Source organism: Genypterus blacodes, unplaced genomic scaffold (genome assembly GCF_046128005.1).
Source record: "Genypterus blacodes isolate CSIRO-AG114 ecotype Tasmania unplaced genomic scaffold, CSIRO-AGI_Gbla_v1 ptg000022l_1, whole genome shotgun sequence".
NCBI classification, from domain to species: domain Eukaryota; kingdom Metazoa; phylum Chordata; class Actinopteri; order Ophidiiformes; family Ophidiidae; genus Genypterus; species Genypterus blacodes.
The window spans coordinates 4,385,613-4,406,021 of NW_027466835.1; the positions used below are offsets into that span (position 1 = coordinate 4,385,613).

Here is a 20,409-nt window from a genome sequence, read left to right on the forward strand (position 1 = left end):
GTTACTGTATTGTGTTTTTTCAATGTTATAGGTTTATCAATTGACAAACCTATATTGTGCCTATATTGTACTATTCATTCAGAGAGAGAGAGAGAGAGAGAGAGAGAGAGAGAGAGAGAGAGAGAGAGAGAGAGCGGCGCACGCAGGCAGGCGTCGCAGCAGCTGCAGGTTCCTTCAGTGAGCTGTCTTGCTGAACACTCAACAGTCCTCAGTCTTCTCTTCGTGCGGCTAAAAGATGACACATGTGGCGCTGAAGTAGATGGAAGACGGTTTAATACCATTTCAATGAACTTTCAGCTGCGCACTTTCTTTGGGGAGTCCGGTCACTCGGTCACACCGGCAGAAAGGAGGGGGAGAGCCGTGCGTAATCCCTCCGCGCGCCTGGTTCCCTCTCCGGTCCACGCCATGCCTCCGCTCCCCCGCTGACCGGCTGGCCGCCACCTCGCTCCCGTTGACCGGCTGGCCGCCCCCTACCTCCCTCCCGCCTCCGTGGATGAACTTTCTCGCTGCCTGCAGGGACGCGACGGCTCCCGGTAAGATCATGAAGACGACGCGGAAGTGCCGCGCGCTGCTGTCGGTGGGTCTGAACCTGGTGGCGCTCTTCTTCTCCACCACCGCCTTCATCACCACGTACTGGTGCGAGGGGACCCAGCGCGTCCCCAAGCCCAGCTGCAGCAAGCAGCGGCGACACAACTGCATCGACTACGGCGTCAACGAGACGGACGCAAGAGCAAGGTGCACTACAGCTGGGAGACCGGGGACGACCGCTTCTTCTTCCGCCGCTTCCACACCGGCATCTGGTACTCCTGCGAGGAGAACATCCACGGGGCAGGTGGGTGAACGTGGGTGACGGTACCGGGTGGAGAGTTCGGGGAGGTTTGAGTGTTGTCACATAGGTTAAATATGGCATAAAGCGGCCTGTTTCTTCAATGTTCACGGTAGTTAATGAAGTGTCGTGGGGCGTTTGGGACTTCAGGTCATCAGTGGTTCAGGTCATCTCGTTCGGTTAAAACGAAATAATTAGAGGTTTTTATGTAACGAATTTGTGTCGAGTCCAACTTTTCTCAATCAAAAACTTTTATATTTGCCACTGATGTTATTAAATCTGAGGATATTTCACTCCTTTTATTTATTAATCCCTTTATCGTCTTGTTTTATTCTCGTTTATACGATCTTTGTTTTATATCCCATTTTGATGTCTTTGGATTTCCCTTGGTTTTACATCTTTATTTTATGATTTTTGTGCACTTTGAATGACCTTCTGTCTTAATAGGAGCTTTTCAAATGAACTTGCCTTGTCGTCAGCAATACATATTATATTATTATCAACAAATGAAGTTTCTCAGTGAAGATGTAACATGAGCCTGATCCCAAATGATGAGTTATGCAGGCTGGCAGGCAGGAGAATGAAAGGCTGACCCTGGATAAATGAAGCTGCTTTAACAGATTAGAAAATCTAGTTTTAAAGAAAGATAGCAACAACACCTCAGTGCAGAAAATGGCTGAATGTAACCTTGTTCTTTGTTTCTTTTTCAATGTGTGGACTGGATTTATTATTCCTCATGATGTCTGTGGAACTCTGTTTTTTTGTGTTGGGAGCCTTGAGGTGAAGTGAACATTTAGAGTGTGTGGAGTAGAATCCTACAAAGCGGTGGCGGCCTTGGATAAAAGAAAAGTCACCTATATTCGCTTTCACCAGTAAAAGCAGGAGTGTGTAACATTTTAGACTTCTGGCTGAATCACTTTACAGGTTAAAGCTTTGTACCGACTTCGAGTTCTTAAGATCATAAGGAGGCTCTCCATATTTTCACTGAACTGCTTTACTAAGTCACTCTGCATCTTAAGTTCTTATCCAAATCAACTTCGGAGACTTGAAACTTAATTGCTTGAGTTCAGCGATCCATCACAGTCAACTTCAGGCTAATTCGATGAGGTAATGCAGTACAGACTTCTCCTAATCATTCCTCCAACTTCATTATCATGCCACAATGTTTACCATGATGGATTACCTAACCCCAGCCACCTTCCACTTTCTTCATTTCTGTTTTGTTGCTCGAGAAAAACACCAGAAATCAATACACTGACTGCTCAAAAAGAGTAATATGAAGTGTGTGTGATGTGGAATAGATAGGCTAAAACATAGTGAGTTAGTTAGTTTGTCGGTCTGTGGTGTTTCCTAATTGAGTGAATAAAGCCAATTACTTATCTGTTTATAGCTTTGATGCGTTTAAAACAATGATCCCCAACCAGCTTCAGTGATGGATGTGCTGTGTGTTTACAAAAAGAGCAGAGAGAGAGAGAGAGTGAAAGAGAGAGAGAGAGAGGAAGAGGATGGATGAAAACACCAGGGAATCAGTGAGAGTGGACAGTGAGAAACCACAGGATTGTGTTTATATGAGTAAATGTGAGTAAATAAACAGATCCGAGTGTGTGTTGTGTTTTGAACGTGAGAACTGAAAATTGAAGCTGCTCTAAACTTGAAAATCTTTATATTTATTATGTTTGAATTTGGTTGTTTAAGTTGTTGGTGGTCAAGTTTTAAAGCGATATGTTGTTGTTGTGTGTAGTTCAAAGACATCGGGGTCATAGGTCAGCTGATAAACTGCCTGTCTTGCATTTATCCATGTTTCTGCTGAGTCCCCTGAGTGTTTGACCTCAGCAAAGCAAATATTTGCCGGACACCATCTCCTCCAAATGAACGTTTTCAACAACTACCTGTCAGGTTGCCATGACATTTGCTGTGGGTGAAAAAATGATCATGTGAGATCACTGGACTGGAAAATACTGTTTGAAAATGTTTCACAAGCGTTGTCCTGAACCGAGCGTGGCTGCGACCCGAGCCGGCACCATGAGGGTGTAGGTGACGACGAGTTTGAGCCCGGTGCTCCGTCAGCCCGCTGGGATCAAATCAAACGTCCTTCATCTTCAAACACTGGCTCCCCATTTCCCCGTCCATTACTTTTACTTGGGTTTGTTGTCCCCAGAGAATGAACCAGACTGTTTTCAGCGACCCTGTGACCAGTCTTCCAATGCCACTACCAACATTCAACTCATATACAAGACATAACAAAACCTAGAAGGACAGACTGAACTCACTACAAATATCCATGCTCCTCAGAGGACAAACCTCCTCTATCATGGAAGTCTTAGAGCTTCCCTTTATCACCGATGAACCATTTCTCTCCCTGCCTTTAGCACCGTCCTCACAACTGACTTCCTATTTGGAGCCTTGAAAGAGAAGACAAAGAACAGCAATATCGCAATTTGTTCCGCTCTTCACCTTTGCATTGTGGAGTGGAGTGGACATTGCGGCCTCTAGGGGGCGCTAGCAGGCTTACTACTGTAGTTGATATCATATTCCATGAGGGATTTGTGAAAGGAATATTCAATCTGCCCATATTTTTGTCCCGAGTTGCATTTCACATTAGAAAGTAAAGCAGCTGGTAAAAATGTTAATGGGATCTGGGGACTTATGTGGATCCTGGACTGAAACGGGCAGAGATAAGATGCAGCAGCTCAGCGGTTTCCCCTCAGCAATGTGAGCCTCGAAGGGCAAAACGCTACAGAGCCGCAATCATCAGAATAATTATATATTCCGGTGCATGTTGCTCTCTCTCTCCCTGCTGATGTGCGTCTCTGCTGCCGGCAGTGATTGAACAGGAGGATGAGTTGAGAGGGAGGATTTACTCACCAGGAAAAATGTAATAGATTTCCCTCTGAAATAAATACATAATTGAACTTTTTGCATCGAAATACAACAAATGTTATATGCAGATTTGTGAGTCTTAAACATCCCAATCCACTTCCATTGTGAACACAAACAGAATTGAGGTCATTTTGTCGCTGATTCCCTCTCGGCTTCACTTTAAGATCCATGTGTTCATCCCCTGATTAAACAGATTTGGATGTATTCAGACTTGTAAACGTCATAAGAAGAGTGTTGATGTGCATGCATGCTGCTCAATCACATTTTACTTTTGATCACAAGTACGCAGAGCCATAGAAGTCATTATGCATCCTTCACTGTGCACACTAAAACTTTATTGTATTTCCATTGGAGGATAAAGGAAGACTTCAGCCTGAGCACAGTTATTTTAATTTCCATGGTACAGAGTGATTCCCCCCTCTGTCTTTCTTCCATCAGTATTCCTCTCTGACTTCACTCTCTTCTCTGCTTCTTGTGCTACTCTTTGCCTTTGTAGAACAGAAACCCCTTTTAAAGAAGCTCTCTTGTTGGCTGTAATGGCGGAGGAGTGAAGGAGTAGAACAGAGCAGCAGCAGCTCATTTCCAAGTCATGGAAACAGCCATCGCTAATTAGTGTTCATTAACTTCCCAACTTGTAACTTGCAGTGTAAAATCTATAGGGGAAGTCAGCTGTTTGGGATTCGGATCTGTTCTCTTGCAATTTCCTCTGCACTGACACAGTTGGGAAGTGGCTAAGAAAGGAAAGCTTTAGTCGTTCGACACTCAAGCAAAATTTCTCAACCGGTATTAGACGGATTATAATTCAGATGGAGAAAGATTTTTTAAATATTTTAAGAAGAGGCTTTAATTTGTAGAAAGCTCCATTTAAATGTTAACACATTTTTGTGAAGTGGTCATAGCAACAAATAGACCCGGTGCTGCAGCACTCAGTGAGTCAGGTTGATTTTGTTCTGATCTTACTTTGCAGATACAGATGAATGCCACAAACAGAAACAGCAATCAAATTAATGGTGCAGTGGCCTTGGAAAGAATTCAAACCCATCAGAGACACAGTTAACCCTGTATGATGTCGGATCACAACGCGCTGAGGGAAGCGGATAATAAATGATCAGTCAGACTGTGAGCACTGTAAAAGCTGGGATATTGGCCTTAGAAAATTGGGGTCGATGATGGGTCTTAAAAACAGCAAAAAAGTAGAGAACAGAAAACATATTCTGCTGTTAAAATGTGTTAACTGCAAGCAAAAGTGAAATTCTTGCTGTCCGAAAGATAACTTTTATGACATCATTGTGGATTTGACTGCAGTGACATATCAGCAGAGCAGATGGTCCGATTGTGTGCAGAGGGAAACACTGATTGTGCTGTTGGTGGAGTCGTGGGGTCACAGACAATCTGGGTCAGTCTGTAATTACATTTCAGATTCATGTTTAATCAGACGGCGTGCTGCTCACCTTCGGGCTCGGCACATCTTCCGTGTCTGCGGCCAAGCGGCGAGTCATCAACACATCCATTTATGTTTTTGTCTCCTTACTTCCTCAGAATTATAACCTTGGAACAAATTAATTGCATCACACCTGAACTGAGTTTTCAATCCCTGTTTGCCAAATAGTGTGCAATCAGGAGGCCAAATACGGCCTGAACGGGTTCTCATGCTTTGGGATGTTTGATTAGGTTTGGTTTTTGGATCTTGTATGTACAAGTTGTTAAAGCGCACATATACAGAAGCCTTGCAGCCATCATTAATATTAATTAATCATTATTATTATCTTGTCACTGCAGCAGTTCCCCAACATTTAGATCTGTGACATGGCACTATGGATGTCATCTTTCCAGTTCCAAAGTTCCATTTAATACAAAAGACAGTAATTAACTTGATTATGTGCAGAATATCAAGCATCTTCAGAGAGTGGGAACATGTAACGCTTATTCCAGTTTACTGTATAGTTTGAGAGGAACTCTGAAGTGAAGACTGAGGTCTCTACTGTAAGTACAGTGAGTTATCGTCTGTGTAAAGACTGACTGGGTTGGAAATTGTGTATTTTAACAACCCAATTTTTGAATGCTTTGTTTGAATGCTCCTGAGGGTCACTGTGATAAGAGACACACACTGCCAAGATAGAGGACAGTACCATTTGAGGAATGTTTGTCGTTTCAGTTAAACCACCTTCTGATTTTGATCTTTCTATGATCTGTTGCAAAACCGTATTTTTGGTGTTATGGCATCTCTTCTACTATTTTACAGTTTGTGCTGTCATAATGTCAAATCCCTCCAAAGCTTCTGCGTTTCCCAGCAGGGGATAAATGTAATCCATCCAATCAAATCAGTGTGATTATGGAAAATGTTTCCATCACCTCCTGTAGTCTGCACACCTGCATGAGGGACGACACTGATTATATTTATAACCCTCTGTATCCTTATCTGGCTTTTCTGGGCCTGGGTAAGGTGTGTGTGTGTGTGTGTGTGTGTGTGTGTGTGTGTGTGTGTGTGTGTGTGTGTGTGTGTGTGTGTGTGTGTGTGTGTGTGTGTGTGTGTGTGTGTGTGTGTGTGTGTGTGTGTGTGTGTGTGTGTGTGTGTGTGTGTGTGTGTGTGTGTGTGCGCCCTGTCAGATGCACTGAGGGCGGTTTGGTCAGCCCAGTTATGGATGAGCCTGCCTGACGCCTGTGACACTACAGAACCTGAGTTATGGCTCATGTTGTAGCTGCTGATCTGTGACCTGCAGGGCCTCACTGAGCTTTGATCAACTCCCTGCAGCTCACACAGGAGCCACACACACATACACACACACAACATGCTCTCTATACTGTATATTTCGCATACATACACACACTGTGACTGTGATTGTGAAAGCTTTTACTCGATATGAGATTTTGCTGAATCCCATATCGAATAATGGAACATTTAATCTTTTGCTGCCTTTTATTTTAAGTGACTTTATTTTATTATAAGGTGTTGCGCATTGTCTCAGGCCTCATCTGTGGTGTATATTAATTGTTATTTGTCTTTAACCTGATTTGTTCCTGTGGTAGCAGATGTAACTATTGATCCTGCCCTCCTGCTTTTTCTTTCTTTCTTTGTGTTGATTCGACTGAATTGGAGTCGTTCTGCTGCGGTGGATGCTATAATGTGCAGCAGCTTTGGTCTGCTTCTTCTCACTGTAATCACCACTATTGTAAAGCACTTACACATTACAGCGTTTGCCCAGTGCCTCATGTAGACTGAACAGAAGAAATGAGGCTCAAAGCACAAGTGTGTTTTGAAACTGTCAGTAAAAGTGAACACTGACAAATTAATTCCTCCTGTCAGTCAGCGGTGACTGTCATTGTTAGCCAGAGTCACTGCTTTGTGTCTGCCCTGCTTTTGAAATTGAAATATAAAGTTGGTGGTGTCCTTTAGCCTGGTGTTATCTCATCCATTTGATTCCTTGACACTAATGCTCATTTTATGCCTTTCTCCCTTGGCATATTGCCTCCCCGACTTTCATCCTTGTTTTAATTTCCGTCCCTGTGTTCCTTTCTCCTTCTCGCTAATCGACTCATCCTACACACCCTTGCATCTATCCATTACCCTCTGATTTGCCCCCCCCCCCCCTTCTCTCTCTCTCTCTCTCTCTCTCTAATCCCCCACCTCGTTTCACATTTCTTTCTCTCACCCCCACCACCCTCGCTCTCTCTCAGGTGAGAAGTGTCGGAGCTTCATTGATTTGGCCCCGGCGTCGGAGAGAGGTGAGTAATGACGGTCATTAAGCACCGGCGCCACTCCCTACAGCTCCCCACCTGTTCGCCAGGCTGAGGGAGAACCACACAAACACACACCAAAACACATCATCTACCACGCGCATCCATCCATTACATATCTATTTCAGTGTTTGTTCAGAGCTCCGGAAGATACAGTAGAAGCTGAGGGAGAGTGTTTAGGTGTGTGTGCCTGCAGGGGAGATTCAACACAAATCTTCCATTAAACACTAAAGTACAAGATGTTAAAGATGAAACCTCACACATGACAACTTAGAATGATGAAATTCCCAGTGTGGCTCAACGTCTCAAACTCACATTGAACACGACTGAGACAAACGTGATGTCACACCTTCTGGCGATGAAAAACAAAAGGATAAAAATATGAAGTGTATGAATTTGTGGAGTGTGTCGCAGAGTTGAGCTGGAGGAAAGTGGAAATTGTCGTATTACAATGAAGGAATTTATAACTTGGCTCCTTCTCACACACTCTGGGGGACTTCTTGGTGTCAAAGTAGATCATGAATATTGAACATGTTAAATATTAACTATTTAAAATTAGTGCAGGAAACTAGACAAATCTAGCAGGAAGAAGTCTTAAGAGGCATGTTAAAAAACTCTGTCCTCTTCCGTCTGGCTGCTGGTTGTCAGGATGGGGAATCGAGCCCAAAACGGACTGAATAATGGTTTGCGTTTCAGAAGCTGTGGAACTTTACTTCATTTCACTCCAGAGAACGACCCCTTCTGCTACCAGGGGTATCGATTCTCTGCGTCCACTTAATGTGGCATCGATCTTATTTTGATTAATCAAAGGAGAGAATCGGACGCGGCTCGTTCATTTTCACAGGGGACACATTATCCAGAAATCCACATTCATCCACCAACGTTCATTCAGGGCTCATTGTAAAGTGGATCTCATGTAGAGAAACACATAAGATCCACTTGTACCACCTTGTTGCAGTGCAGCTGTGCATACTGAGTGAAAACGGGTCATTTTGGATACAGTCCCTTGACACAAACGATGTGAAAAAGGCTGACTGTGAAACATGGATGCTGACATAACAGGTGGCTTTCTAATCTACTAAATATTAAATCCATCATTTAGAATTTAAAACGACACGTTAATGAAGTAAAAGACCAATCAGAATGAAGCTTTCAGGACCGTTCTGACTGCTGGAGTAAGTCAGTGTGCATGCAGAGTCTATATTTTGCATCCACGCGGAGCTCTATGATGGATGAAGGTGTGTGCAAGCAGAAGCGGGAGGAAGCAGAGATATGGTCTGTCTCCACGCTCACTCACTCGCTCGCTCGCTCACTCACTGCACAGGAGAGATGATCTGTGGGAGATGCGTCCTTATATGCTGACACCCAAATGAAGTATGTGGAGACCCGTGCAGGCGTACAAGTCTGCTGCTGTCTCCATCCGTGACCTTTGGGAAGATCATTGAAGTATATTTATTGGATGCGTTTCTATCAGTGACGACTTCCAACTTTTGCCAGTGTGAAGGCGTCCAACACATGCTCCTCAATACTGCAAACTAAATAAGGATGGAAAATTACAAAAAGCATAATATCTCCCTTTGAAACAGATCTCAGTGTTTATATCCCCCGGCTCATAAAGAATAGCTGAGCATCTGGAAGGAGAAAAAAAGAGAATATTTTGGTGTGTGGGTGTAGCCTCTTATTCCCAGCTTCATGCGGAGCAGGTAGTTAATAATGAAAGTTCTCTGATGGTTTCATCTGTTAATGCCATCTGGAGGAAGTGGAGGAGCAGCGCTTTGTGTTTGGCGGAGGGCAGCGTCGGACGATTTGATGCATTGCACAAATGAGCGGGTCGCCCTTGTTCTAGACTCAAGGATGCAGTATGTTAATCTGCCCTCCTGTTATCTATACCTGCCCACTGCTGTGTCCTGTACACCGCAAGACACAGCAATGCAGGTGAGCACGCCAAGGTTATTCTCATTAAGGAACGCTTCATGATGTTCCAGACTGCTTCCACATAACACAGCGTTGATGTTTACTTTACCTTTCATGTTTCTGGCAGAGTCTCCCCCTGCTTATACATCATTAAGCTACAGTAAGTTATGGGCAGAAGTCTTACAGGTCACGGGAACAAGGACGAGATCCCTCTGCTGTGCCCGGAGGACTTTAGGCTCCTGGGAAGTGAACCCAAGTCTCTGTGTCGCCCTTCAGAACAAGCTTGTACGTGAAGCTCCAGAGTTGTGATGAAAGCGAGGTTGTGTTACCTTGCCAAGAGAGAGGTGTGCGTCATACGCACCTCTAGCAGACTAATACAGCAAAGTCAACAATCAATATTGGCTGTTCTGGGTCGTCTAATCCCTGTCGCTTCACTTAAGTTTAAATTGAAAATGTAGCCTGAAAGTCACATTTCTTCCTCATCTGCATTCCCCGCAAAGCAAAGCCAGATAATCCTGTTTAATTCTGCGCTCTGAGTCTCACGATTCAACAAGAACTTATGCCTTTTTAGAAATGATAACTGTTGAAAGCTGAGGAAGCCGTTAGTCACAGTGGATCCTGGGGGCAGCTCCTGTTACCGGATGACAGCTCTCCTCCAATTTCCATTTCTTGAAAAAGGACGGTGGGATTGTGCAACTTGACGACCGCCGTCGTCCCCTCACCTTTGAAGGATCAAAAAAAAAAAGTCAACCTCCGGGTAGCAGGAGAACCTCAAACAAAACTGTGAATGTCAGCGTGCGAAATAAAGTGAGACGGAATAAGAGGAGTCACATCCCACATGCCATTGCTGTATTCAACCTGACGTGTTCCAAATCCCAGAGTGGCGTTGCCCGTTGTCTAAATATCACCACCTGCTCCAAACAGACGCTGTAAGACTTTCATCTGAGACACGTTTATTTAAAGCCACAATGCATCTGTGCTCGTTTAGTGGATCACTGCTTCATCCTGCTGGGAAATCCAGGTCGTAGTTTCAAACAATACATTTTGAAGATTCCCCCTTAAATGTTGCTTTTTCTACACATAGGGTTGATGATAGTTGTTGGTGTAGATTAGTGTAGAACCTGGCCTGCACACAGGATGCATGCACGCCCTTAACACCGAACATGCACGCCATTAACAAGGCGGGCCATTAACACACCGTGACAATAACTAAGTGTGTGTGTGTGTTTGGCGCAGGTGTGTTGTGGTTGTCGGTGGTGTCAGAGGTGTTGTACATCCTGCTGTTGGTCGTCGGCTTCAGTCTGATGTGTCTGGAGCTTTTCCACTCTAGCAACGTCATTGATGGACTCAAACTCAACGCCTTCGCCGCCGTCTTCACCGTGCTGTCAGGTAGGTCCATAACACACAACACCATGCAGATGACATCCATCCATCCATCACTGCTCAGCTGGGTCGGGTGGGTTCATATAACCAATGTTGATACTGATATTACTTGGAATGCACAAGAATTATTTTATTTCTTTTACAGTTTTATAAAAAGGGAGTTGTGTATTTTTGCAAACTAACCCTTCATGTCCTTCAGGTCTGATCCTTTTCAGACGCTTTACCATTCAACCAACAAATGATGTGTGAGGAATGTGCTCTGTTAAAATTGGATAAATGGGGCTGTCACAGACTAACTCAACCTTTACCTTCCTCTTTAAGTGACTGCCATCAAACTTATCACAGTGAAAATCCTCCCAAAAATGACACATAGTTCATACACGGTGAATATCTTTGATAAAGCTAACCTGGACTGTTTACTGTGAGTTACTCGTGTCTCCACCTGGCGTAGGTTAACAGGAGTCTTCAGGTAGTTAATGTTTTTTCTCAATGCTTTAGTTTCCACTGGACTCATGCATTAACCAAGGCCAAGTTCCACGATATGTATTACATCTACATTCATCTGGGTCCATTGTAGGTGAAGCTTCTTTGTCCCCTGTAAGAAATACACATTCACATTATGGAAATATGGGCCAGGTCCATACACACACCTGTTTGACTCACTAGGGGGTTTCACCATGACAACCTCATAACAAACATGACTTCATCTACAGGCCAGACTTCTAAGATAACGGATGTTTGATCCACATGTGCTACTGTTTCATCATTCTCTGTTCTCTACAAAAAAATGTTTTATACCTTCTGACTACTCCCCTTGTTACCCCATTCTCTCTCTCTCTCTCTCTCTCTCTCTCTCTCTCTCTCTCTCTCTCTCTCTCTCTCTCTCTCTCTCTCTCTCTCTCTCTCTCTCTCTCTCTCTCTCTCTCTCTACTTTCTCTGTTGTTTGTGTTTTGCCTGGAGCTGGTGACTGTTGGTCAGCAGTGAGTAATGACTGCAAGGTCCAGCTGCAATTTAATAAACACAGACATTACTGCTGAGAGAAGGAGTGTGTGTGTGTGTGTAAAATGTGTAAATGGTAAATTTTTCCTCAATGGATCCCATACTGACAAATACAGTAGCACACAAATGTAAACATGCACAAATGTATAGGGGTGTGTGTGTGTGCTCTGAGTGAATGCCAGTTGTTGCTGAGGATGATTGGAGATGTCTGCTGGCTCAGCTCACTGTTTGCTTTGGCCTTGTTAATATGTCCCTTTTACACACACACACAAGGAAATCCAATTACACACCCATTGGCAGTCATGCAGCCAGTCAGGCATATTCATTGTACACACACACACAAATGTACAAACGGGTACACTTCCAGACAGGCAGGCAGTAAATAGACACGCACGCAGTTTCATTCATATAAAGATACACTTTAATTATGTCCTTATTAAATTTCTCCTGGCAGTAACTAAAATGTGGCAACTCAACAAAGTTTAAATTACATTCACACACCCAGGGGGAGTCGGCCATCTGGAAGTTTTGGAGAATTCCTCAGTGGTCACAGATTTCCTACAGCGTCCAGAGACTGAAAACAAAAATTGAAACAAAATAGCGTATTTTTATTCTAACTTCATAGTTAATAATAAATGCGCCTCTCATTTGATACCACAAAAAGTGTACTTTGGGTGTTTTGTGGGTTTGTTTGTGTAAATGTGACCTTTATTGGTGAGCAGACCTCCAGCTCTGTGTACCGCTCTGGCTGTGAAGCTCTATTTTCTGAGTAAGGGGAGTTTGATGCTCCCCTAAAATCTTTACAGAGCTCCATTTCTTATTACAGAAGCAATGAAAGAAAATGAGCACATTCCATCTGATGTTTATGACCCTGCAAGAATTCTGCAACAACAAGGATTTAATATGGACAATTAGAATAAGAATAAGATTATAATGCGGAAAATCTACACAGAGCTACTCAGATCACACACACACACGTACATGTTTCCTAGAATGTCTGTCATCATGGATTGAAGGAGAGGGAGAAATAACAGATTTTATGTTGAAGAGAAAATCTGGAGCAGCCGAGCCTTATTTACTGTGACACGCGCACACGCACTCACACAGTAAGAGTGATTACAAACAAAGGCACGTGGCTGGAACACATTTCACACAGCCACGTGACTCATTCTCTCTCTCTCACACACACACAGGGAAAACCAGCTGTGATGCATCACCTGTGCATTTTCCCCACTCTCTCATAATGACTTATTTGTATTTTGCCCGTTTGATTTACTGTATGTTTATGAGTGATTATGTCCCTATTTCTAATTGATTGTTTGCCTCATGACTGGTGCGTTAAATCAACTGATATTGTATAATCGGTAATTATGTTAATTACATGGTCTCTGATTTATTACTGATGATTAAGCCACAACATGGAAGTGAGATGATTGAATATATTTTTGTTTATGTTAATTACCATGGCAAATTGTCTTGTGCCAAGGGTTAGATACAGCATGTGATGTAAAAACTACTTTAAATCTATAAAGCCTTCTTATAGTGGCCCCTAGAGGCTGCAGTGTTCATTACACCCCACAGTGCAAAGTGTTGAATGGGAGTCGGGCGTCAGTCTCATGCGATTTCAGAGATACAGTGTCCTTTAAAGTGTGTGTGTGTTTTTGTGTGTTTGTGTGTGTTTCTGCAGGTCTTCTGGGTATGGTGGCCCACATGATGTACACTCAGGTCTTCCAGATCACAGTAAGTCTGGGTCCTGAAGACTGGAGGCCTCATAGCTGGGACTACGGATGGTCCTTCTGGTGAGTTTGTACACATACACACACAAACATACACACACACACACACACACACACAGTTTTGTCTTGCGTTACCCAGGGAACCATTGTGTGTGCAGGTAGGAAGGTTTGTCGCCACATCAGTGACTCCTACTGGTTGGTTTGAGGACTTGAGCTTTATACATTGTCTAACTCTTCTTTACATTCGCTGTTAGTTGCAGTCCGTTGAGTGGATGCAGATGTTCGCAGCATTATGTAAACGCTGAATAGTCTGTGTTCAGCTATTCAGGGAGGGACGGGACTGTTGGTTCCTGGGTAATTAGCCAGACAAGACCGGCCTTGACCCTCACCGCTCTCTCCTCCTTGCTCAGTCCAGTCAACAGCTGTTGGGAAAGTTGGCTCAGCTACCAGACATTTTGAGTGGATGAGATGAATAAATCTCTCACACACACACACACAGAAAAAGCCTTGTTAATCAGAACTCTTCTCAAACCTTCAGACTGCCCTCATTTCTGCTAATAGGAGATTTCTTCCTGTCAGTCATTCAGATGAGGGCATCTTCAACTTCACTTATAAGCTCCTCCTTCCTGTAGAGCTCTGCATCTATCACCAGGTGTTTGTAGAAGGTTAGCGATGTAAAGGTTACATTTTTTTATCTTAATTGGAATTTTACTGTGGATTCACAATGTCTTTTATTTTATTGAACACCTTTACTGCAAATTGACTTTGCTTCATGGGGCAATAAGCATTAATATTATGCATGGAAAGCAGAATGTAGCGGATTGTGACTGATGTTAAAGGTAACAGTTCAGTTTCAAGAAAGTACAATTACAATAAAACTTGTATTGACTATATTAATGTGTAGATGTGTCTATAATGCGGTCTTAGGGCACAACAAATACATTTTGTAGGTCTAACTTTGATGATGTGGTGATGTTGCTTGACATTGTAGAAGGTCTGCTTTAGATTTTCTCTGCGTACGGTTTATGTCTCACCGCAGAGCGACTGTAAGCGCTCCTATTAACAGCCTAATATCAGAGCCGTTCCCCCTGAGCGCCATCACTCCCTCAATTAGCAGTAACATCGGTGACATGCTCTGTAACGTTAAGTGGAGGCTGAGGCTGAGGCTGAGGCTGTGGGAGGGAAGAGGCTGAAGAGCTCTGCAGACTCTGAGTGCTTTAAGTCCTTGAGACGGGCCTCATTTGTTCTTCTCCATCTGTCCGCTCACTTAGCCACGGCGGATTCACTCCCACAGAGGCTGATGTTGTCTGGTAAAAGTTGAGAACGTTGGGCTCAGGTGGGTCACCTGAAGGCCACTCATAATTAAAACAGTGGTTTAGTTTGAATTTGAATCCGAATGTTGCCTTTATGTGTTTTTCTTGTTTTGTGTGTTTCCTCATTATGTTTGAGGAGACACACCTGATCTCAATGTTCTGATAGGCAAAGATGTCATTTGTGACTCAAGCTAAGTGGCACTTCTGTCAAAATGCGTCAAGACATTGGGGATATTTGGCGTTCACTAACCAGAACAGACAGCTGAGATTCAGAGTGAAACAGAAAAACAGGAGAAAGAGGGAGGGAGTTTGTTCTGAGCTCTAGGCACTGCTGGAGGATTTGCCTTGGCAGAGATTTCATCTCCTCTTCACCCCATCACATCTGTCTCTGTGTCTCTTTCCAAACAGCATGGCGTGGGGCTCCTTCACCTGCTGCATGGCCGCCTCAGTCACAACCCTCAACTCCTACACCAAGACAGTGATCGAGTTCCGCCACAAACGCAAGCTGTTTGAGCAGGGCCTGCGCGAGGAGCAGAACTACCTGGACCAGGAGGCCTTCCACTACTTTCGCGACCGCTCCCTCCAGTCCATCTCCAGCACAGTGGAGGTCTACCCGAGCCACGGAGGTGGGGGGATCCCCAGGATGAGTCCTGGTGCCGGGCTAGTGGTTGGGGGCACAGGTCAAGGACCAGGACCAGGTCCAGGTCGGGGCAAGAGGACCGCATCAACCACCATAGACCTGGGGGAAAACACAGACTCCCTGGGGGAGGAGCAGTGCTGAGAGGAGGGCGGAGGCACCCATGGGAGCGGGGCGGTCCTGTGGACTGGAGATGTCGTCATCGTGGTGGGTGGAGTCATGAGGTCAGAACTGTCCCACAGGTTTCACCGCCAAAACAGGAAAGCACAGCAGTCCTTATTTTCTGTTTAAAGAAGAGAAAGCAGAGAGGAAGAGGAAACCTGCGGGGAAAGAGTGGACTCATATGTTCTCTATATTAAGAACGAATAATATATTAATTGTTAAAAACAGAGTGTTAACTATTTGACCTTGAGAACTGTGACTTAATGTTGTTTTGGGATAGATGGAGGGCAGATCAAGGTGCTATGTGTAGTATTCTAACACCAGTAAATGATGTAGAGATGCATGTCGTCATCTTAAGACATTAATAACAAGGATCACTATATGGGAGCATTGATCGTGGGATCATTGACTTTATGAGCTAAAGTGATTCTTTTATGAATTACTGTACAATAAGGGAGTCATTTTTACTTGCATGGAGCCTGGTCAATAATTCTATTCCACTTCTCCTTTAACTTATTCGCAGTTGGTAGATAGATCTTTATAATGCTGATATCAAGAGAGATGACATTAGAGAGTTTAATGTAAGTATCATCATAGAGCACTCAGCTAATATACAGTATCATCTCATTTTGTTGGTATTTGTCAAAGTATTTCGTCTTTAAAATGCTTCATGCATCTTGTAAATTGGGAGAATGAAAATTTGGTCTTAATTTCGTCAAAAAACAAAATATTACACGTAGCACTTTGAAACAGCCGGTGCCCAGGCCACGCCCTGTTTATGATACCTGCTCTGTTTATTGTGTTTATTGATCAAAAGTGGATTTGCATTGACTTTTTTCTACTTTATGTTTAATATTTTCAATTGAGTGCAGAGAAACATGGAATTGATATCGGACAAGGTTATATACAAATGTTTGAAAAGCAAAAAACAGCCCCCAAGGTGTATTTATGAAAATTCATTGTGTAAACCAACTAAAGCTGAATTTATCCAAATTTGGATTAATCACACTTTGTTAAACCACACACACACACACACACACACACACACACACACACACACACACACACACACACACACACACACACACGCATCCAAACCTCAACATGACCTCCTTGATTGTTCAAACTGTTTTCCTCCGGCTCATATACACAACAGACCTGAAATAGAAGAAACACCAGCTGTTATCTTTATATGATATATATATATATATATATATAAATAAATAAAGGTCCTAACACTTGAGAGAGTTAAACATAGATGCAACCTACTTAAAACTTTATCTAGGCTTCAAAGCTTTTGGAAACTTGGGAGTTTGACTCTACTGGTTTGTCATCTTAACTCACTTCTCTCCTGCTGTTCCAAACTAAACTAAGTTAATCGTTTAGATTCCTTACCCAAGTTTACTTTTATATTGAATAGAAACATTTATTTGTATGAAAAGATGATAGTGGGTTGAAGTAAACTCTTAGTAGGGTTTGATGTCACTCTGGCTGTTATTGTCCTTTCTTTTCATTTTATTTCATGCATTCACAAAAACAAAGCAAGGTCCTGGGAAATGTTCACCTCGTATCATCAGCTTGGACAGAAACCCTTCGGCTGTGGTTGCTGATGTTCTTTGTCTTGTTTTATTTGCCTGTTGGTTTCGTGTAAAATGCGATGGATTGTAGCGACAGGAAGTGAAACTGGGATCTGATTTGGTCCAGTTTGATTCCTGCTGTGAAGCGCTGATGTTGTCAGTCATGAACTCTCTGGGCACCAATACACTGATGTAAACATACTGGTGACAACTGGAAACGCTGTTCTGTCTGAATGTATTTACTTACATATATTTATCTATGTATTACAAACCCGGATTCTTTGTCTTTCTTTCCACGTTACTGGATGCAGTTCAGTTCGTCAAAGGCGTGAGAGATGATCGCATACTTACCAAACGTTATGAGGCACTTTACCATCAGCCCTTGTGTAATCAGCGTTTTCTGCTTAGGGCCCAGGAGGTCAAACTTAAAAGGGCTTTACTGAAATTATTCATATATATATATATATATATATATATATATATATATATATATATATATATATATAGCCCAAAGTACAGAATTTGTAAAGGACGGCCTTCACAGATTTGACTCTTTATGTTGAACTCCGACCCCCTGTCCAGCTGACGCACAACACTGGGGGATGCATGGACCGATCGAAATCAAGACATACTGAGATATCTTCACTGTGAATGTGCAAGAACTATTCAGAGGATGTATTATATGCAATGCTGACTGCCAGAATGAGCTCAGTAGAACAGCAAAGTGTAAAAGTCGTATTTTTTCCTTGCCGGTGAGGTCGTGGTGAAGGCACCATTGATCCTGAAGGGAAAGCTCTGGATTTACTGACTTCTTACCCCCCAGCAGAAGAAGCTAATTAGGACTCATCCTTATTGAGCGTCACTCCTTCCCATTGAAAGTAGCCTGCTGAGGAGGTCCAGGCATCTGCCCAGGCTGTCTGTTGGACGGCACCCTAGGGAGGCATTCCAGCCATGACCGGGAGAGGTAGTGGTAGTTAAGAGGATGGATGGCAGCCGCTAACTATTTGTGAAAGTTTGAGAATACACGTCTAAAACAATTAACAAAGTCGCCTGAATTCTGTTATTGACGATTCACTAACTTGATGATAGATTCTTGTCCTAGGAGGTAGAAGTGGTGATGTGTGGTGGGAAGGTCACGACCTGAGCCACAGCGGTTGCCAAGAAGGCCTGGTATCATTACCAGAGGGAGAAGAGCGGCAACCACTGGCTTTGCAATAAGTTCACTATATTGCAACAAATACTAGTGTGTGACGCAGTGTGTGTGTGTCAGTCCTAACTTGTTTGTAAGGGCAGGAGGTCAGGAGGAGATGGGGGAGGCTTGATGCTGATTGATTCCTCCTCACCACGCTTTTATTTACTGTCCCTGTTTGACCGGCTAGTGAACCAAAGCATATTGACCCGAGACAATCACAAACACAAAGACCACGCTGAGCCCTGAATGACCTGCACATCCTCCAACAGCAGAACACACTCCTCAGGCTCATTATGGAATTCACGTGTGCCGCTTTTAGTCTCAAGAACTTCTGCTGCAGTGCTTCACAGTAAACCGTGAAGAACTTCATGGAGCCCAGGTGACATTTGGAGGCTGCAGACCAGCTGACACGCTGTTCATCATGTAGCACCTGGTGGTGAATCAAGGTGAGGACCTCATTAAGGAGCCAAAATGAACTCTCAGGGTGCAGAGGGAGTGTGTGTGCGTGCGTGCGTGCAGGAGAAGATTAATTAACACAGTGAGTGATTATAAAGTTCTCACAGAAGCACAGAGACATTTTCTTCATCTAAAACAGCCAATATGAGACCGCTGAGGAAGTGTACAGCCGATTATTGGCATAATGATTCATGCTATGTCTTGCTTGGTTTCATAGTAAAAAATGACTAAATAATTTAGATTAGTGAGCAAGATTTTGTGCCACTGCAGTGGTAGAGAGGGATCCATTCTGAGCTGCTGCTACTTTCTTGGACCGTTTCTCATGCCATAGTTTAACCTCATGGTGATCTTACAGACTAAAAGCATAACTGCAGAGAGAGTTCGTACCTCCATCAAGGTTATACTGTCCTTTGATTTCACTTTATCACAATAAAGAAGACTCCATAGCACATCAGGGTGAGACATCGTAGCTACAAGGAGAGAACTGCATGCGTGTCATGTGTGCAGCCACCTTTGACAGAATGGAGTCTCTCCTTGTGAAAGAAGTAAAAAATATCTTTTACTGAGCGGCAGGTAGAGTGTGTTTCATTCCAGCGTGATAGAAAAGCCTTTGTGGAGTCTGGAATGTGCTCGCTGTAGCAGTAAATTCCATCGGATCACCTGCTCTGTTTTCTAGAGTTCAGTCAGCACTTTCTGTGAGGTAAACGGGAGCTGGAATCTGCATGTAGATCCCCACTACAGTCGCTCAGCTTATGATGCAAAATTGCACAAAATGCCAACTGACGTGAGAAGGCACCTGGAGGTTACTATAGGACAGAGATCCATGAGAGCACAGAGGTGTCAGGTTCAAAGGTTATAGGAAAATCACTTTCTGAGGCAGCGGTGAACATATCTGACTCAGCTTCATGTACAGTCCTTGTGATGCGTTCATGGATCTATAAGCTTCCATTCTACCCATCTCTTTTTTATGCTGTGGCCCAACGTGCCATTATTGACTCCCTGTCCCCTCCGGGTCCCGTTCCGACGTGTCAGGGAGCCTCGTCCTGATCCATAATAGAGTCAGAGTCGGACGTGATGGATGGACTCTGGGAGCTGTAATGGCCAGCAGAGATGCAGAGTGGGAAGATTAGCAGAGCAGTTAAAGCTTGTGTTTCACTGCATCACCGGACATTGTAAATGAAGATGGAAGATTTATAACAGATGGAGGAACTCTCTTTCACCGCGACGACACACAGTCACACAGAGCAGCGTGCTGACACGGGAGCTTCTCCGTCTCTGGTGAGCAACAATCAACGTAGATGCTGCAACCAGGCAAACGCTGAATTTAATCATATTCTTGAATTTTTATATTGGTAATAAAGTTTTCTACGTGGTGGAACATTATTAAATCAGTGCCGTCACATTTACTGCTACTGTCAGGTCAAATATACTCTACTTTAATAACTACATTATGTTTGACCTGACAAACGTTTAATAACTCCACCACCTTCGCTGTGGTTTCTACATTTACTCTGGACAAATGAATCATTTTCATATTTAAACAAGAAAGTACTCAGAGCCCAAACTGTCACAGGTCCATAGTGTGTGTGTGTGTGTGTA

General features: G+C 43.5%; 1 protein-coding gene across 1 annotated transcript; it reads left to right on the top strand.

Annotated features, from left to right (window-relative positions):
- The first annotated feature begins 205 nt into the window (after positions 1 to 205).
- On the top strand, positions 206 to 17,386 carry gsg1l (gsg1-like). Its single transcript, XM_076143020.1, is given in 6 exon segments — positions 206 to 724; positions 727 to 832; positions 7,382 to 7,429; positions 10,592 to 10,744; positions 13,425 to 13,536; positions 15,195 to 17,386. Coding segments are annotated over 6 exon segments (1,023 nt in total). The 5' UTR covers positions 206 to 493; the 3' UTR covers positions 15,568 to 17,386.
- Positions 17,387 to 20,409: the final 3,023 nt, after the last annotated feature.